This window comes from Trachurus japonicus, chromosome 24 (genome assembly GCF_045865225.1).
Source record: "Trachurus japonicus isolate A0001 chromosome 24, Traja_1.0".
In the NCBI taxonomy this organism is placed as follows: domain Eukaryota; kingdom Metazoa; phylum Chordata; class Actinopteri; order Carangiformes; family Carangidae; genus Trachurus; species Trachurus japonicus.
Window position 1 is genome coordinate 4674778 of NC_140930.1, and position 15777 is coordinate 4690554.

At 41.4% G+C, this 15777-nt stretch overlaps 1 protein-coding gene across 1 annotated transcript in view; it reads left to right on the top strand.

Annotated features, from left to right (window-relative positions):
• Positions 1 to 14989, top strand: part of mei4 (meiosis-specific, MEI4 homolog (S. cerevisiae)) — a 67863-nt gene extending 52874 nt beyond the window's left edge. Inside the window, exon 5 of the mRNA XM_085770990.1 lies at positions 14619 to 14989. Coding sequence (XP_085627116.1) covers positions 14619 to 14927 — 309 coding nt within the window. The 3' untranslated portion in view covers positions 14928 to 14989. The remainder of the gene's footprint in view (positions 1 to 14618) is intronic.
• The last annotated feature ends 788 nt before the right edge of the window (positions 14990 to 15777 follow it).

The following is a 15777-nucleotide window of genomic DNA, read 5'->3' on the forward strand; positions in this document are numbered from 1 at the left end:
GGATGCGTCTGCGAGACGGTGGTAAAAAGAGAAAGAGAGGAAAAAATCAATTCCTTGGAGTTGTAGTGGGCTGACGGGCTGACGGGTGGAGAGCGCCGTGTCTGATCAGGTTGCTTGTAAGCCTGAAGCAGACTGTGGAGGAGCGCCAGGAATCACTTACTACAGCAGCAGGGCATTTCTCACAGTCCTCAAAAACACTCTGGTTTCTTCTAATGTCAGAGAAGTGATATCGATTGATTAATTGGCAATTGATCCAATAATACAAGGTGGCTGCTCCGTGCACCAACAGTGAATAAAAGCTATTCATCAGCCACTTAGTCTTGTTTTGTGTCATTATATTTGTGGTATCGACGTGTAACGTTGTCATTCCCATTTCTGGTCTTCAGACGTAAATGTAACGTGCTGTATCTCTTATTTTTAAGCTTTTTATTATTAAAGGGACAACGAGGAGTTTCTCCATCGGCAGAACAAAAAATTCCGCGACAATAAAAAAGTCTCATATTAATGTGGATGAATCTACGTTACCACTTGTTAATGGGCCCATTTTCGATAAATATATCGTTTTGTCTCTATCGTTATTTTGTTATTATTAGTGGTGGCGGAGATGCTGGGCGAGCCGACCAGCGTTTCCTTACTTTCGGTTTCGTGGCGAGTCATGAGAATAACGCCGTCGAATCGCCGTTTATGGTCGGAACTACGATGGTATGTGATCGTCTTTGAACCTCTGACTTTAATTCTTGATGAATGAAAACATGAGTCCGTTTTGCGCCGGTCAAAGAATTTCACGGTGCGCGGAGGCTCATAAATGTAGTGTGAAAACGCTTCGCTTTTCCAAAACTCCTCGTTGTGTTTTTACAAAGCTTGTAATTATATGCTGGGAAATACCAGTCTCACTAACAACTTTATTATCAAACGAACACACGGTTTTGCATTGGATGAGACCGAACAACTTGAAATTCACACAGGACGAAAGCAGTTTGAGCAGCTGAGTGGAGTCAGACACATCACAGTGGAGGTGAACTCTGATGTTTGTTGTTGACTTGGACTGAAAAACTCGTCCTTTGTTGTTGACATCAAACTGGACTTGGACATTGTTGTGGACAGACCTTGGTGAGGTTGCATGTGTCAACAAAGTGCCGAGGCCGGCGCTGTGCATTCAGATGGTAATGGCAGCGAGCGCGACTGGACGGTATTGTTGTGGAGGGGAGGCTGAAGCTTCTGGCTCACGCTGTGGGTTTTCTTTTCCACTCTGGTGACAAATCAATCTCTGTCCTTGATCAGTAAATTACTGCCCTTCACACTCCCAGCCGAGCACAGCTTCATTATGTACTCTTTGTCAGCTTCTCCCTCACTCTCTCCACCTTCTCTGCCTCACTCTTTCTGTGTCGCTCACTGTTCGTCTCTTTTCTATCACACTTCCTGTCTCTCTTCTCTCCCATTCCTTCTCTCTCTCTCTCTTTGTTCTTTTCCGTCATATTTCTGTCCTTCTTCTTTACCTTGTCTTTCTTTTGTATCTGTTTACCTTCAGAGCTACAGGGAGTAAAACAAAGACCTCATAGAAATAGGTATTGATTTAAACTGAAGTCATTTCATCAGACTTGCAAACAGCTGTGAAAGCCATGGACGGCTGCAAGTTAATTAAAAACATTTATTAGCTATAACAGAGAATATCTGAGTGTCTCTCAGAGCTGAAGAGGTCAAAGTAAAAAAAAACAAAACAAAACAAAACAAAATGCCCAACAATTACTGACAAATTCACAAAACGACACAACAGACATTTTAATTGTCACTTTGAGCTTTGGTAAAACATAATTGCATATTTTAGCAAACTGTTTAACACAAACTGCAGACAGATGTATGTAGAGACTGACTATCCAAGAAGGTCAGATATTTGTATTGGGAAGTGGTGGAGACCAAAAATGGAGCTAAAAAAATCAGGAAATATAGGACTTTGACTCCATAAGTAGGTACTAGGTGAATGAGCATGTCTTCTGGATGCGTAAATAAAGGAAACATATTTACCATGTCAAGTTCATGGAGATTGATATGCTTGAGTAGTATTCACATGTTCCAGCTTCTCCAGTTCGAGGATTTATATCATTGCAAATCGAGGCTCTTTGGGTTTTTGGCCTTTGGTTGGACAAAACAAGACATCTGAAGACAGAACAGTCTTTTATCGTAAAAAAAATGAATGAGTTAATTGGAAAGTAATCGGCAAAATTACAAGGAGTAAAAGTAAGTGAAGTTGTTGTCATTTTCAGTGCAGTTGCTTCGCAATTAAAATCCTTTTCATGGAAAGTTTTTGTCGTATCCGTCCTCCTATCTGTCTTCACTCCTGTCTTTTCTTCTACCGAAGAAACTTTCAATCTCAGTTCCAAGCGGACGGTTGAAGGCTGTCAACTCACCTGCAGCTCGGCCAGAACGGTAACGAGCTCCAGGTCTAATCAAATGGACAATTAAATCCCATTGAGGCCACAGCTTTCTAATGTGAGGGCAGCTGATGTTATCTGGGTCACGCTGCTCCGGGCTCCCTCGCTGCATACAGATCCACACATTTTCTCCCCTCCGCCGCTGATGTCCTCATCCATCCTGAGCGGATTCCTCTGGACTCACCGTTTCCAAATATCTCCCCGAACTATCAAATATTCAGCTGCATATTATTTCGTATTATTCCGTCAGCCCACAGTTCTGAGAGCTGGAGTGATGACGGTTGAATATGATTCACTTTGTAGAGTTGTTGAAAGTGATGACACAGTTTCTCAGTGACCAATCTGACCCTGCTTATTGTTTCATAACAGATCTGGTCAGATGTTAAAGCATCAGACTCTGAATCTCTGACACTATAATTCAACCTTATTTAGCCTTGTGTTGATGTATCCTCATCAATAATTCATATTTATTTATACAACAAGCTCTCACTTGTTTTTCAGAATTCTCAGAAAACAGATATACAACTTGTGTGTACATTAGTTTCTTCAGTGGCTGGAGCTAATGAATCGTTTTACTGTGGACTAATCTTCAGATAATTTTTTGATTGAAAAAACAGAGTTAAGAAAATTTAGTTGAGAAAATCCACCAAACAAAATGATAAAATGATTCAGTTACAACAACAGCTGGAAAACTACTTTTTAAAACATGGTTTTCTTGGAAGTAAACCCTCAACCTGGACCTCGACCCTGGACAACTAAGAGGTTGTTTGAATTTTGACCGAATGGCGGCACTAGATGAAATCAGTACTCAACGTCCTATTCTGTCTGGGTCCTTGGCTGCCTCTGACAGTTATAAAATGATTCTTTTCATTGCCAAAGTTTCATTGTCAAGCTTGGCATAGTGTTTTTTTTTTTTTTTTTTACAATCTAACAATATGTCTAGAAAATAGCAAAGATGATTGAGTTCATTTCTGAAGTGATTCTCGGAGCTAATTATCACCTTTTCCGGAGCCTCTGTGTTCCTGTGCGGCCTCCTGCAGATACTCGACAGTTTTCTGTTGCCAAGCTTCAAGGCAGAATCTCATCATGATGTTTACCTGGAAAGTCGATCACGAAATGACCTTCCACTTAACCCCCGCTTCGTCTGCACGCTCACGTCTGAGCTGTGGCTGAGGTCACTGAGTGGGAGCAGAGATATTAGAGATATAATGAAGTATAAAGTCATTTTGACTTTGTGGTTTGGCCTGGAAGTGAAAAGCTGTCCTGTAACTGGCACGGAGGGAGAGGGTAGTTTATCTGGATTATTAAAAGGCAGCAGAAAACCCTGTCACTGTCAGCCCGCGGCCGCTGGATCCCCGAGGCGTGCTAACGAGCCAACAAACAACTCAATCAGCCCGTCCTGCTGTTTTCATCCTCTCACTTACAGCAGGACTCGGGTCGGGATCCATGCAGATAGACCGTCTGTCAACGCGTCCGACATTCCTCAAATATTTGTCCTTTTCATTGGGTTCTCTTGATTTAGTGCTTTATTATGTCAACCAATAATGCTTCAGTCTCAACAATTAACTATTTTACTGGTTCAGAGGTCAAAAGTCATAAAACACTTCTTTGACCACAACGCATTTATAATGAATTCCGGCAATGTCTCCACTCATTATAGGATCAGTGTGGAAGAACCTGGTTGGTGAAGGAATACAACCGTTATAACCAATTATCTCATACAAATACAGCAGCTGTCAATGTTTTCATCATGTCTCAGGCCACATCATATTTTTAGTTCATCCTTCAGTACATCCGTCCATCTTGTTCTCGTCAGTGCAACATTGCAGTAATGCCTTGAAAGAATGAATGAATGAATGAATGTTTGTTTTATTTTCGTGTCATGCCACCACTGTGGCCCATATGAGATTACAAGACACAATAACAAATACAAAAACAAAAACTAGACAGTCCTTCCTGTTGGTGTTACCTGCCACACAGGTGTGCCATAAATAAACAACTTAAGATTACTTTCAGTACTCAACTATATATCGCTCTTCGTCTCATTGCCCAAGCCTTTTCAAGAAATAAAGAAAATGCAAAAATATTCAAATGAAAAAGAAGTTTTAGCTTCTCAGCATCGTCCAACCACACAAATTAGTTATTTGGATCTACCTTACTAAACAATTTTTGTCTTATAGAATCATAGAAAGGACAGTAGAACAAAATGAATGAATTTCTTTATATTTGACAGAAAAGTTAAGTTTGATCTCTAGGTCCTTGGTTGAACTGAAGAGATTTTGGCGGTCAAAGATCAAAGTCGTTGTGACACACAAAATACCGTTTTCAAAGAATTCTGCTTCTCCTTTGTCGCAGATGTTCAGTGGGATTCAAGGACCAACTGAATCATCCATCTTTTGTCGATCAGTGGTTACAGGTCAAGGGTCAAGTTCAGTGTCACCACACAAAACATTTTCACCGTTAAATCAAGACCTGAAACTAGTCTGAGTGATGGAGGTAGACGGCCACGGGGCAGTAAATCTACTTGACTCATCGTATTGATTGTGAGGCGTAAACATAGAAGACAAACTGACTGTCTGTAGTCGTACAGTATTTAACAACGGAACTCATTAAACTTCCTGAGGGATTTGGCCTCAGGGGATTTTTTTCTTTATCTTGAACCCACAGTGGGGAGAAAAGCCACCCACTGATCAGCTGGTCGTCTCCGACGTCTCTTTTCCCAAAGAAACAGTCGGAGATCTGGAGATTTTTGTTCTGCTCATGCTTGATGAGCCTGTCAGTCAACACTGTGCTTCTTTTCCCTCTTCATGCCAAGAACATTGATTCCCAGTGGCATGAAAATGAAACTAAATCGACAGAGATACAATAAGAATACAGCACATATTGAATGACTTGTCAAAGCCCAGACTGGAGCAAACATATAACATGACGTATAAAAGAATAGACACACTTTGAAGCCACTTTGCCTTCACAAAAGCTCGTTAAAGTATCTGTTCAGTTTCCCAAATTGAGTCGGGCCTCATTTTAACACAGTTCATGTTGATGCTGACGGCTGAATTGCTGAGACTTATAAATGAAAAGATTGATTCAACTCTCATGTCTGTGCATTAAAACCCAATTTATCCTTCATTAGTCAGAGGTCTGCACAGGTTGACCTCAGCCTGACCTTATGTGGAAATGGTTTTAAATTTGGGATGAAGGAAATAAAACATTAGAGTTTGATCAGTAATCTAAACCTTGACCTAACATTTGGAGCCAGGAGATCAAACAATGTACTTCTGTCAATCAAACCTACGCCCATAAATCAACCAGGCCAGTCCATTAACATATTGCTAACTCATCACTATCTGCATACAGAACCAAAACATCGGCCGATGAATTGAGGATATATTTGAGGTAGGGCTGTCACAATTACTTGTTTTCACAATTAATCGCGGTATTAAATGCCACAATTAATTAATCGTAAAGATTCTTAAATACCGCCACTTTCCAAAAAAGATTATCTTGGAAACACAGAGGCAGATGTGCACAAAAGTTAAGGCCAATGTAAGAAATACTGGTCCATTTACCTAACGTAACATACAATTGGTATAGGAATTTAAATGTTAGCGTCTCATTTGTGATAAAAAACAAACAAACAAACAATTAAAATAAACTTAAACATTTGGTATAGATGACAATTAATGATTTGAATATTTAAAACACTTCCCCTGGAGGATTAATAATTGGTTATATATGAATAGTAGATACGTAAAATATTTAGTGTAAAAATTTGTAATGTAATTATATTTTGACTGTATTTGATTTTACACTTTATTAGCGTTGTGAAATTAATTAATGCATAATAATCGTGATAATCATAATACCGTGATTATTTCTCTGGCAATAATCGTACAAAGAAAATCTATAATCGTGACATCCCTAATTTGAGGTCATTCCCAAATGTGTCTCCATTACACCATTCGTCCATTGGTTTTCCCTCTGGAATAGTTATGGTGTTTATGATATCTTGTGTTTATACCTAAAAACCTGTGTCATAATGTTAAAATGTCCCGTATACAGCTGATGTAGTTGTAACAACCTCAAAGCTCGTAAGAGAGGAGGCTTTTGTCGCGGCAATAACAAACCTCTGCTGGTTGGATGTGGTCGGACTCATGTGGTCTGACTGTGGTCTGGACTTGGTTTCCTGCTCAAACTGCAGCAGTGTGACGCAGCAGCTGTTCTGTGATCTACAGGTCTTTACCTCCCCTGGTGGACCATGAGTGCTTTATGTATGTTGTGCACAGATTTTAATTCCACTTATCGATTTCTGCCGTCCATCGAATCCTGCTCCATGGCTTCATAAATCGTTTGGCCGTGTGAGTTCTGGACAGGTTTCAGATTAAAGTAGAACATCTTTGGCTCCGTCTCCCCGGCCTGAAGAACATAAACCACCTCTGCTTCCTGAATGAAACCGATGGTATAGCTTTGTTTTCACACTTCAAAGTAAATGATGGTGCCACACGCGGTGCAGATTTCTGCAGCATCGCTTTCATAGTGCGTTAGGTTGATATTTATTTTTGCAGAAACAAGAGAAAAATGTGTTTCCAAAGCCCAGTGTCACATCTTTAAATGACTTGTTTTTGTTGTTTTTTTGGGCTCTTTTCCAACCTGAAGATAAAAGCTCCAAAAAATATTTCAGTTCTGTTGTACACTCAGTTATACTGTAATTGTTGCTTATCATTTACTTTAAATTAATTACATTATGTCTATGTTCTACTTTTACCCTTCAGATATGATGTAGTTATTCTTACTTATTCTTCCCTTTAATGGATTGTAACTACTTTTATATTATTCTACTTTTACTCTTCAGATATTGTGTCATCTATATTAGTAATGCTTCAAAAATGTTTTCAAACTGTCAGTTTTAAATAAATCGGAGTAGACTTTAGCCTTTCAATTTCTTCATACTGATCTTCAACAATTCAAATAATTTCCAACCATTTCATACTCTTCATATATTGTTTCATCTCTTCAAGGTTGCTTCAGCAGTTTCTTCACTTAATTCAGCATTGTTTCAACAATTTATTCAGCTTCCAGCTTTCAGCATTCATCCGTATTTCCTTCAGGAAATGCATTCTCTAGTTGTTGCTTATCATTTACTTTAAATTAATTACATTATGTTAAACTGTAAAATAAACAATTTTAATACATTAAATGTTGATTATTAAATATAATTTAGTTTCAATTAATTTATTATTAGTTAAATAGTTTTGTCTTTGTGTTTTGAGAGTCCAACAAAAACATGACTTTAGTTTAGTCGTTAGAAAAATCTCCCGTACACCTGACATCATTGCTATTAGCAGTAAACAGACTGCAGGAAATGTTTAGTGTTGGCTAAAATCTTATTACTGTCGAGCCGTGCAAACTGAAACCTGTGTGTGTTTGTGTGTGTGAGTGTGTCCGCATCAGTTGTTTTTCTGGCGTAAAACAGAATAATTAATTAACTGAGCTGTAAACAGGAATATGCAGTGTGGAGTCAGTGAAGCAGAAACCATGTTTAAAATAAATCACGACATGCTGCACACACTGAATCCTTGATTAAACCGTCTCGGTGAGCGTTGAGCTCGGCTCGGCTCCGGCTGCCCGCCTCGTTTCACTTCACGCTTTCATCACTTTGTTAGCTTTTAAATGAATCGTCCGACTACGCCGGTGGAGCTCAGGAGGAGGCCAAGAAATCACTGGGACTCTGTGTCCAGATAATGGGGTGAATGCAGCAGCGTCTGAGCGGAGCGAGCCCAGACAATCAGAGCCACATCACACCGCAGCCTCCGCTCCCCGTCTGCACCCGAATCAAATATGTCCGCTCCGTCTTGTTGACAGTTGCTGCGGCGGACAGAGACAATCTCTGAAACCTCGGGGTCGAGCCGCCTGGCACTGTTTCCTGATGGCCACGTTCCTCCAAGCGTGTGTGTCTTTGTGTGTGTGAGTGTGTGTGTACAGTGTACGTGCAGCTTAGAGAGATGCTGAATTTGCTGTTCAACAACAAACAAACAGCCTGTGTTCATCCTCGGATTGATTGACAGGTCCTTAAATACACACGCTAACACCTCACAGTCTCTCCAGTCTCGGCTTTACATATTTATCTTCTTCTTCACTCTGTTATACCGTTAGACCGTTAACTGTATTTATTTAGTCACAGAGGAATATGATCTTAGAACTATTGACGTCCAGTTTTAGCTCTGTGTTTGGTCTCCACCAGCTCCAGTTCACCAGCTTCTTTGAGACGGAGGCTTTATTAGATGAAACCACTGCTGGAAAACAAAGATTGATGAGATTTTACTTCGTAACTCGTAACAGCTGCTAGCATCCTCTCAGTAGCTGCGTTTCCATCACAGGTTTACGCAAAATAAAAGCGATTATTTCTGAAATTTCGAAAAAGTACAAATTGCTATTTGCAGGTGTTTCCACTGAAAGTTGTTTTGCGAATGAGCCGTAACTCTCTTAAAGTCTAGTCTCACGATATCCCGTAATTCTCTTAAATTCTCGTCCCATGATACTTCACTTTGAGGAAGATGGACGTAAGCGTCTTGCGTTTCTATGGTGTTGGGACAGCGATCTCAGCTGCTGCTGTTATTGTTTTTAACAGAAGACGAAGGCAGCGCATGACTGCTCAATGAATGAATGAAATTTATTGGTCACTCAGAGAGTATAAACTCTGGCAAAGCTGATATCATATATTATTTATTATGTGTGGCAGCGGCCATGAATCAGGGATTTCTGGGAGAGGATTGTGAATGAGGATTTCACAGACGAACTACAGATACAAACTTTTTTGATGACCTGGGATACGTTCAATGAGCTGTGTGATGTTCTCAAACCGAAACAAGTGTTTCCATCACACTTTGACGAAACAGTTTTATATCGATACGTCTAAAAAAAAATAAAAAAAACCCACCTCATAAGAGCATAAAAATGTTTTAACGATATTTGAGAGGTTTTTCGTAATGAAGGCGTTTCCATTACCAGTTTTTTATTGCGATATTTAGGTTTTTGCGTATTTCTAGTGATGATGGAAACGCAACAACTGTTTCAGGCGTCGGTGTTTGCCCGTCTTTGGTTTTAGCAGGATTTTAAAACACTTGTTTGAAAGCTTTCACTGCACTTGACCTACTGAGTTGTCAAACTGTCTCCTTGTGTCGGTGTGGGTGTGTGAGGGGAGGAGAGGAACGCCTCCACAACCAACAGCAACAACCAGCAGCAGCAGCAGCAGCAGCAGCAGCAGCAGAGACTCTCAGCCTCATATTCTACATGTGTTGATGTTGTAATGTTTTTATTCTGTGGTTCGGTGGGTGGGCGGAGGACACGCTGCTTTTAGCCATTAGCTAAGAGATGCTTTAGCGCTGTGGAGTCAAGTGCTGAGCGACCCAGTTCTGATGGAGGTCTGAGTGCTGGGAGTTTGTTTGTGTGTGTGTGTATGTTTTTTTTGTGTGTGTGTGTGTGTGTTTGTGCGGAGGTTAGGGGGTATTGTTGTCACATTCTGTCAGCTCTCTGAGGGGTTTAGCCTGGAGGAATACCTGACAGCCATCTGGCTGTTGTTTTTCTTCGTGACTTCTCACAACCACACACACACACACACACACACACACACACACAGTCGTACTGAGATGCAGTCTGGAAGAAATCCAGGAGCTTCCCTGTATTTGAATAATTAAAACCAGGTTTGCAGTGTTCTGTGTTGTAGAGCCTGGAGTTTGACTTACTGTGCACTAAAAAAAAAAAAAACGATCCCACTGTTACTTCATGTTCCTGCGCTGTCCAAGTCTGTAGGAAAGTGTTGACTCGCAGCACGTTGCCGCAGCAGCAGCAGCAGCATCTGTCAATATTATTATTGGGGTATGGGGAGATGTGAATAATGATTTACCTTTCTTCTCACTGTCTCACATCCCCTCACACTCACACTGTGTTGAATCAGCAGCAGCCAGGAGGTCATGTAGTGTAAGGACGTACTTGGCTGCAGTGTTTCCCAGTGGAGGAGAAGTGTTTGAAGTGGTTGGCATCCGGGATGTAGGAGGAAGCTCTGACAAATCCAACAGTGGAGAGTTCAGAGCTGCCAGCAGCACAGAGGTGGCGGCTGCTCTGTGGTTTGGACGAGATGTTGCCGGTCGTCAGCAGAGATGAAGGATTTGGATACGTCTCATTTGGAGAACCAGTGAACTTCCCAATGAGTCCTGACCTTCACCAAGGAGTTAGCGAAACAGGCAGCTTCTTAAAGGGATAGTTCAACATTTTGGCAAATTGGCCCATTGCCATAATCGCTATAGTCATAGCAGTAGGTTTGCTACCTTTAATTGTCGGTGCAAGCTGTTTTTAGAACAGAGGAGCGGAGCGGCAGGCTGCTCAGGGCTATGCTATGGAGGCTAAGGGAATTTTTGGTTTTCCTCATCAAACTCATCAAATACACAACCCAACAACTCCAAAAGGCTGCACATTCACCACGCTATGAGATAATAATGGAACGTTACGAGACGGAGCCGTTTTCGAGGTAAATTCATGCAAAACCGCTGATGCGCGTTGCGTTCAGGGACAGTTTTTCAGCAAGCAGACTCTGTATTTACCCTGTATTTACCTCGAAAACGGCTTCGTTTCGAAATTCCATTATTATCTCATAGCGTGGTGATTGTGCAGGTCACAACTTGTCCACGAAAGCGTTTTGGAGTTTTGGGATTTTGTATTTGATGAGTTTAGAAATTCCTTTAGCCTCCATAGCGTAGCTCTGAGCAGCTCGCCGCTCCGCTCCTCTGTTCTAAAAACAGCTTGCACCGACAAATAAAGGTAACAAACCTACTGCTATGACTATAGCGATTATGGCAATGGGCCAATTTGCCAAAATGTTGAACTATCCCTTTAACCCCAACCTCAGTCGTTGGGAAACTGATGATGAATTGACATGCAATATACTTTTTGTACCATAATAAAGTGGAGACGTTTGTTTTATATAGTTATGTAATTGGATGGATCCTAATGGCTTTGACGATACAGCAAAATCCATACAGTATCATGGTTTTTAGACATTTAGGGAAGTCTTTGTGTAAAAAATTGTACATTTGGTCCATGTTGATTGATCGTGAAGAGTACGTCCACTCTTTATGTTCGTGAAGGTTCCCAGTCAACCAGGTCATCATAGTCATCAAGTGCTGAAAGTTGAGGGCAACTGGACTTCTTGAGGTTCTTGAAGACGTTTCTCCTCTCATCCAAAAGGCTTCTTCTTCAGTTCTAAAGACCAGTGTGGGAAACTCAGGTATTTATCCAGAGAGCCGTTGCCCCCCCACCGGTGTCATGTTAGTCATTAAAGTTACATGGCTCCAGATGTGAATCTGGGTTTAAGTCTTATGGGGAAGGCTCCCACGTAGCTTGACAGATGTTCTGTGTCTCAATTCAAATTCTTCCGTACTTAAACTAAGTATTTAGAGTATGTAAGTGCATCTCGGATGACAAGTAAGTCAAAATGCAGTGTACTGGAAGAACCCAGATGGTGCACTCCAAACGGCCCAAAAGTTGAATGTGGAACAAGGGACACTTCACATCCTCAATGATCGCCGTCATGGCTACGTAGCGGAATATGTAAATCAACATACCGATAGGCAAATGACATAGTAATCTCCACCTCGCATTAAACAGGTGGCGCCCACAAGCAGAAAAAAAAGAAGAAGAAAAAAAAGTACGAGTAAGGCGTAGGGTTGGGCGGTATGACGGTATTATACCGTGTGACGGTATAAAATGTCTACCGGTAGAGATTTTGCAATACCGTTTATACCGGAGAAAGAGCAGATGTCTGCGGCATCTCTCTGAAGTCACTGTAGTTAGACCGCCTCGACACACGGGGGAGCCGGCACTGCAGCAGACTGCTTGGCGTGGTTGCATGAGCACGACGAAGAAGAAACAGCTTTACCGGTTACCCGAGTGATAACAACCATGGCTGAGGCAGAGAGTGAAAGCAGAAGTGGGAGCATAATATAATACATCCATGAGTGGGAGTCACGAGGAAACGGAGGCAGCCCGACCCGCCCAACAAGACGAAAAAGTGAAAAGTGAAAGTAATTCACTCCAGCCGTAATCTTTTTCGATCGATCAGCTGTGTTTACCGTTTCATGTGTCATAGTTCTGATGGTTAGACAGATGAATTAGACCTCTAACACATCCTAAAGTTTGACTTGTCAGAGTTTTTCAGAAGAGGAGTAAGTCAAGTTATAAGCGATGCTAATTTCTGTTAGCCCGTCTATGGTGTTTTACATTATACGTTAGCATTAAGCTAGCGGGCTTTTTATGCTTAGTTGTGACACTGGCTGTGTGTGTTTTAAACGTTGTTTCAAACTATGTGGGTTAACATCTTTGATGCTTTATATGTTGCCGCTTAACATATTGCTTTACTCCTCCATGTGCCATTTTTACTGTAGGACAGGCTAGGACACTGTTTGTTTATTATGGTCACTTCCGTCCCTCCCACACACCGTTTTTCCGTCAGTTGTTGAAATTTGAGCCCTTTGTGTACTACCATAGACTGTAAAGGTTACTTAGGAACTCTAAAGTAACTTCTTTGATTTTCCCGGTTTGACCTGTTTGAACAGCCATAGACAGCACAGACCGTAGGCATTTTTGTAAAATGCTAATTTGTGATTCTGTGATTTCTTTTTTTATATATATATAGCCTATATAATTGCACTAACTGGAGCCAGACTGCTCTGGCATTTTTCCTGTAGAAATCCAAGTTAAAAAATAAAAGAGGAAAATGATCAAATGCTACAGTATGGTTATTTTAAGCCATTAATTGAATTTACAGGGGGAAAAAAACATACCGTGATATATACCGTTACCGTGATATGAAATTACTCATACCGTGATATAAGATTTTGCTCATACCGCCCAACCCTAGTAAGGCGTTCATTATAGCGAATTGATTGTTTTCCTGTAATTTTACAGCTTTTTCTCATTAAATTGACCTTTCGCAAAACCCCGCCCCCGAACGGTCATTGTCCAATCAGACATCATAGCAACCGTTACTATGTAAACAAGGTCCGTCAAGCTTCGGACCTCCGACAAGCAAAGTGTATTGTCGGACAGTAGTTACCCGAAGAGTTTGGCTGGGGGAGTCGTGTTTTTTCCCTTCCCAAAGCTGAAAACACAACAGGAGAGGTGCCTACAATGGGTCAAACCGTGTGGAAGCCCCCCGCAGCCGGACCCTTCTCCCCCTCCCAGCTAAATGTCATGAAAATAAACAAGCATACAGCCTACATCTGCTCCAAGGTAAGCTAGCAAGACTAGGGCTGTATCCGAAATCACTCACTACTACAGTGTTTCCTCTAGGATTTTTTATTAACGGGGGGTGGGGGGTCGGACCTTACAACTTTCACTTTCACCAAGCACTGCTGCAGCATGCGCGCTCTCTCTCTCTCGCTCTGTGTGTGTAAATGTCAATAACAAACAGCGCTATGAGGAGATGAATGAACGGAACACATGCAGCGGTGTATTTGCGACCATTTTAAAAAACAGAAGGAGCTGTACGTATGAGGAAACACTGTAGCCTACTATAGTGTACTTCCACAGATTAAATCCTCTCGGTGGGGAGAAAAAAAAGAAAAGAAGAAGCTCTGGTCTCGGTCCGCGACACAAACACCACGTCCTGTTACCCGTATTCTCTTGCAGATGCGCCACATGATGCAATTTATGAATCGATAAAAGCCGTATTTTGATCATCATTATGTTTACATTGTGACCACGCAATTTTGTCGTGGTGTCAGAATGTTTAGTGAATATTAATATTCATAAATATAGCGCTCATATGCCTCTGAGACTCTGATGCCTCAAGACGCTCAATATAAAAACACTGTTGACACTCGGGCAAAGTCGAGAAGCTTGTCGGGCTAGCAACGGTAACTAAGGGGGGCGGAGCTTTTGCGAAAGGTCAATTGCCACTTCTTGTAAAATTATGACTTTTTTTCATAAAATTATGACTTTTTTTCATAAAATTGTGATAATTTCCCCATAAAATAACGACTTTTTCTTGTAAAATGATGGACTTTTCTCTCTCCCACTCTTGGACTTCACACTGAGAAGTTGGCGAGTTGTAGTCGTCGATGATCAAACACTGACTGACTCACACACACGCAGCGTTGTGAGTCACACAGCTCTAACGTCGATCTCACTCTGCAGGGACAGAAGGACTGGGAGCTGGACCAGTTCCCCGTGGACCAGTATCGGAACTCGTGCTACCTGTTCTGGATCGTGGAGGAGCTGCTGCAGAAGTCCAAGGTGCCGTGCAGGGTGGATGTCGGGTCGGAGCAGACGGGCTTCCTCAGCCACCTGGAGCAGCGCGTCTTCCTCCTGTCAGAGGAGTTTCCGTTGTTTTCTATCAGCATGTGGAGGATAGGAGGACTCCTCACCTCCTCGGACAGACAGGACCCTCCTCCTCCTCCTCCTCTTCTTCTTCCCAGTGTGAGGAACATGAGAAAAGTGGTTTGAAACAACAAACCAACTTTTAGTAGAACCACTTAAAACTGCGTCTTATTGACAGTGAGCCATCGCCTTCAACAAATCTCATGAAAAGATTCAAACCAGCAAGTCAGGGAGGTAAGAAAGTGTTGAGAGACGACCGAACATCTTGTTGTGTCAGTCTGACAGCAGTAAAAGTACATTTATATTGCAAGCAGATTCCTTTACTTCAGAAACTGGGCACGTAAACCTGCAATCCAACATCTGCATATAAACTCCAGCCCAAGACACTGAGTGAAAACTTCCCTCAAAGCAGCGAACTCTCCAGCATAAGCAGAAGTCGGTTAATAAAGACTAATATAACTTATTTAATTAGGATTTTTTAAATCTGTTCCAGGTTTAGTGGATTTTACCAGCAGGAAAACATCATCCTCATCAGGAAATGTGTTTGTTTTTGCAAAAACAAATCCTGACATTAATTTATGCTTGTTTACTTATTCATTACAACATTAAATGTAATTGAGTCATAAGAGTTGAGCTTTTTTTTTATGGCCAAGATAATTGTTTCACAGTTGACAGAGGAAGAATCCCCCAAAGTTTAATTGTTAGCAGTCGGTGTGACACTGATGCTGTTGATGTCTAATTGAGTAATGACTCCAAAAGCCACAAAATTACTAATAATTCTTGTTAAGTACTAATAGTCTCCATTCCACCATGAGCTGCTCTCCTTAATGGGTTGATGTCGAGGGCTTAAAAGGCCAGTTTTATTTATGGGAGTATTAACTAAGGCTCTTCACATTGTTGTTGGCGGTGGATATCACAGCTAATGGTGGCGAGTGGATGGCGGAGGTCTGTTTTTATTTGTCATGCAGACGTTCAG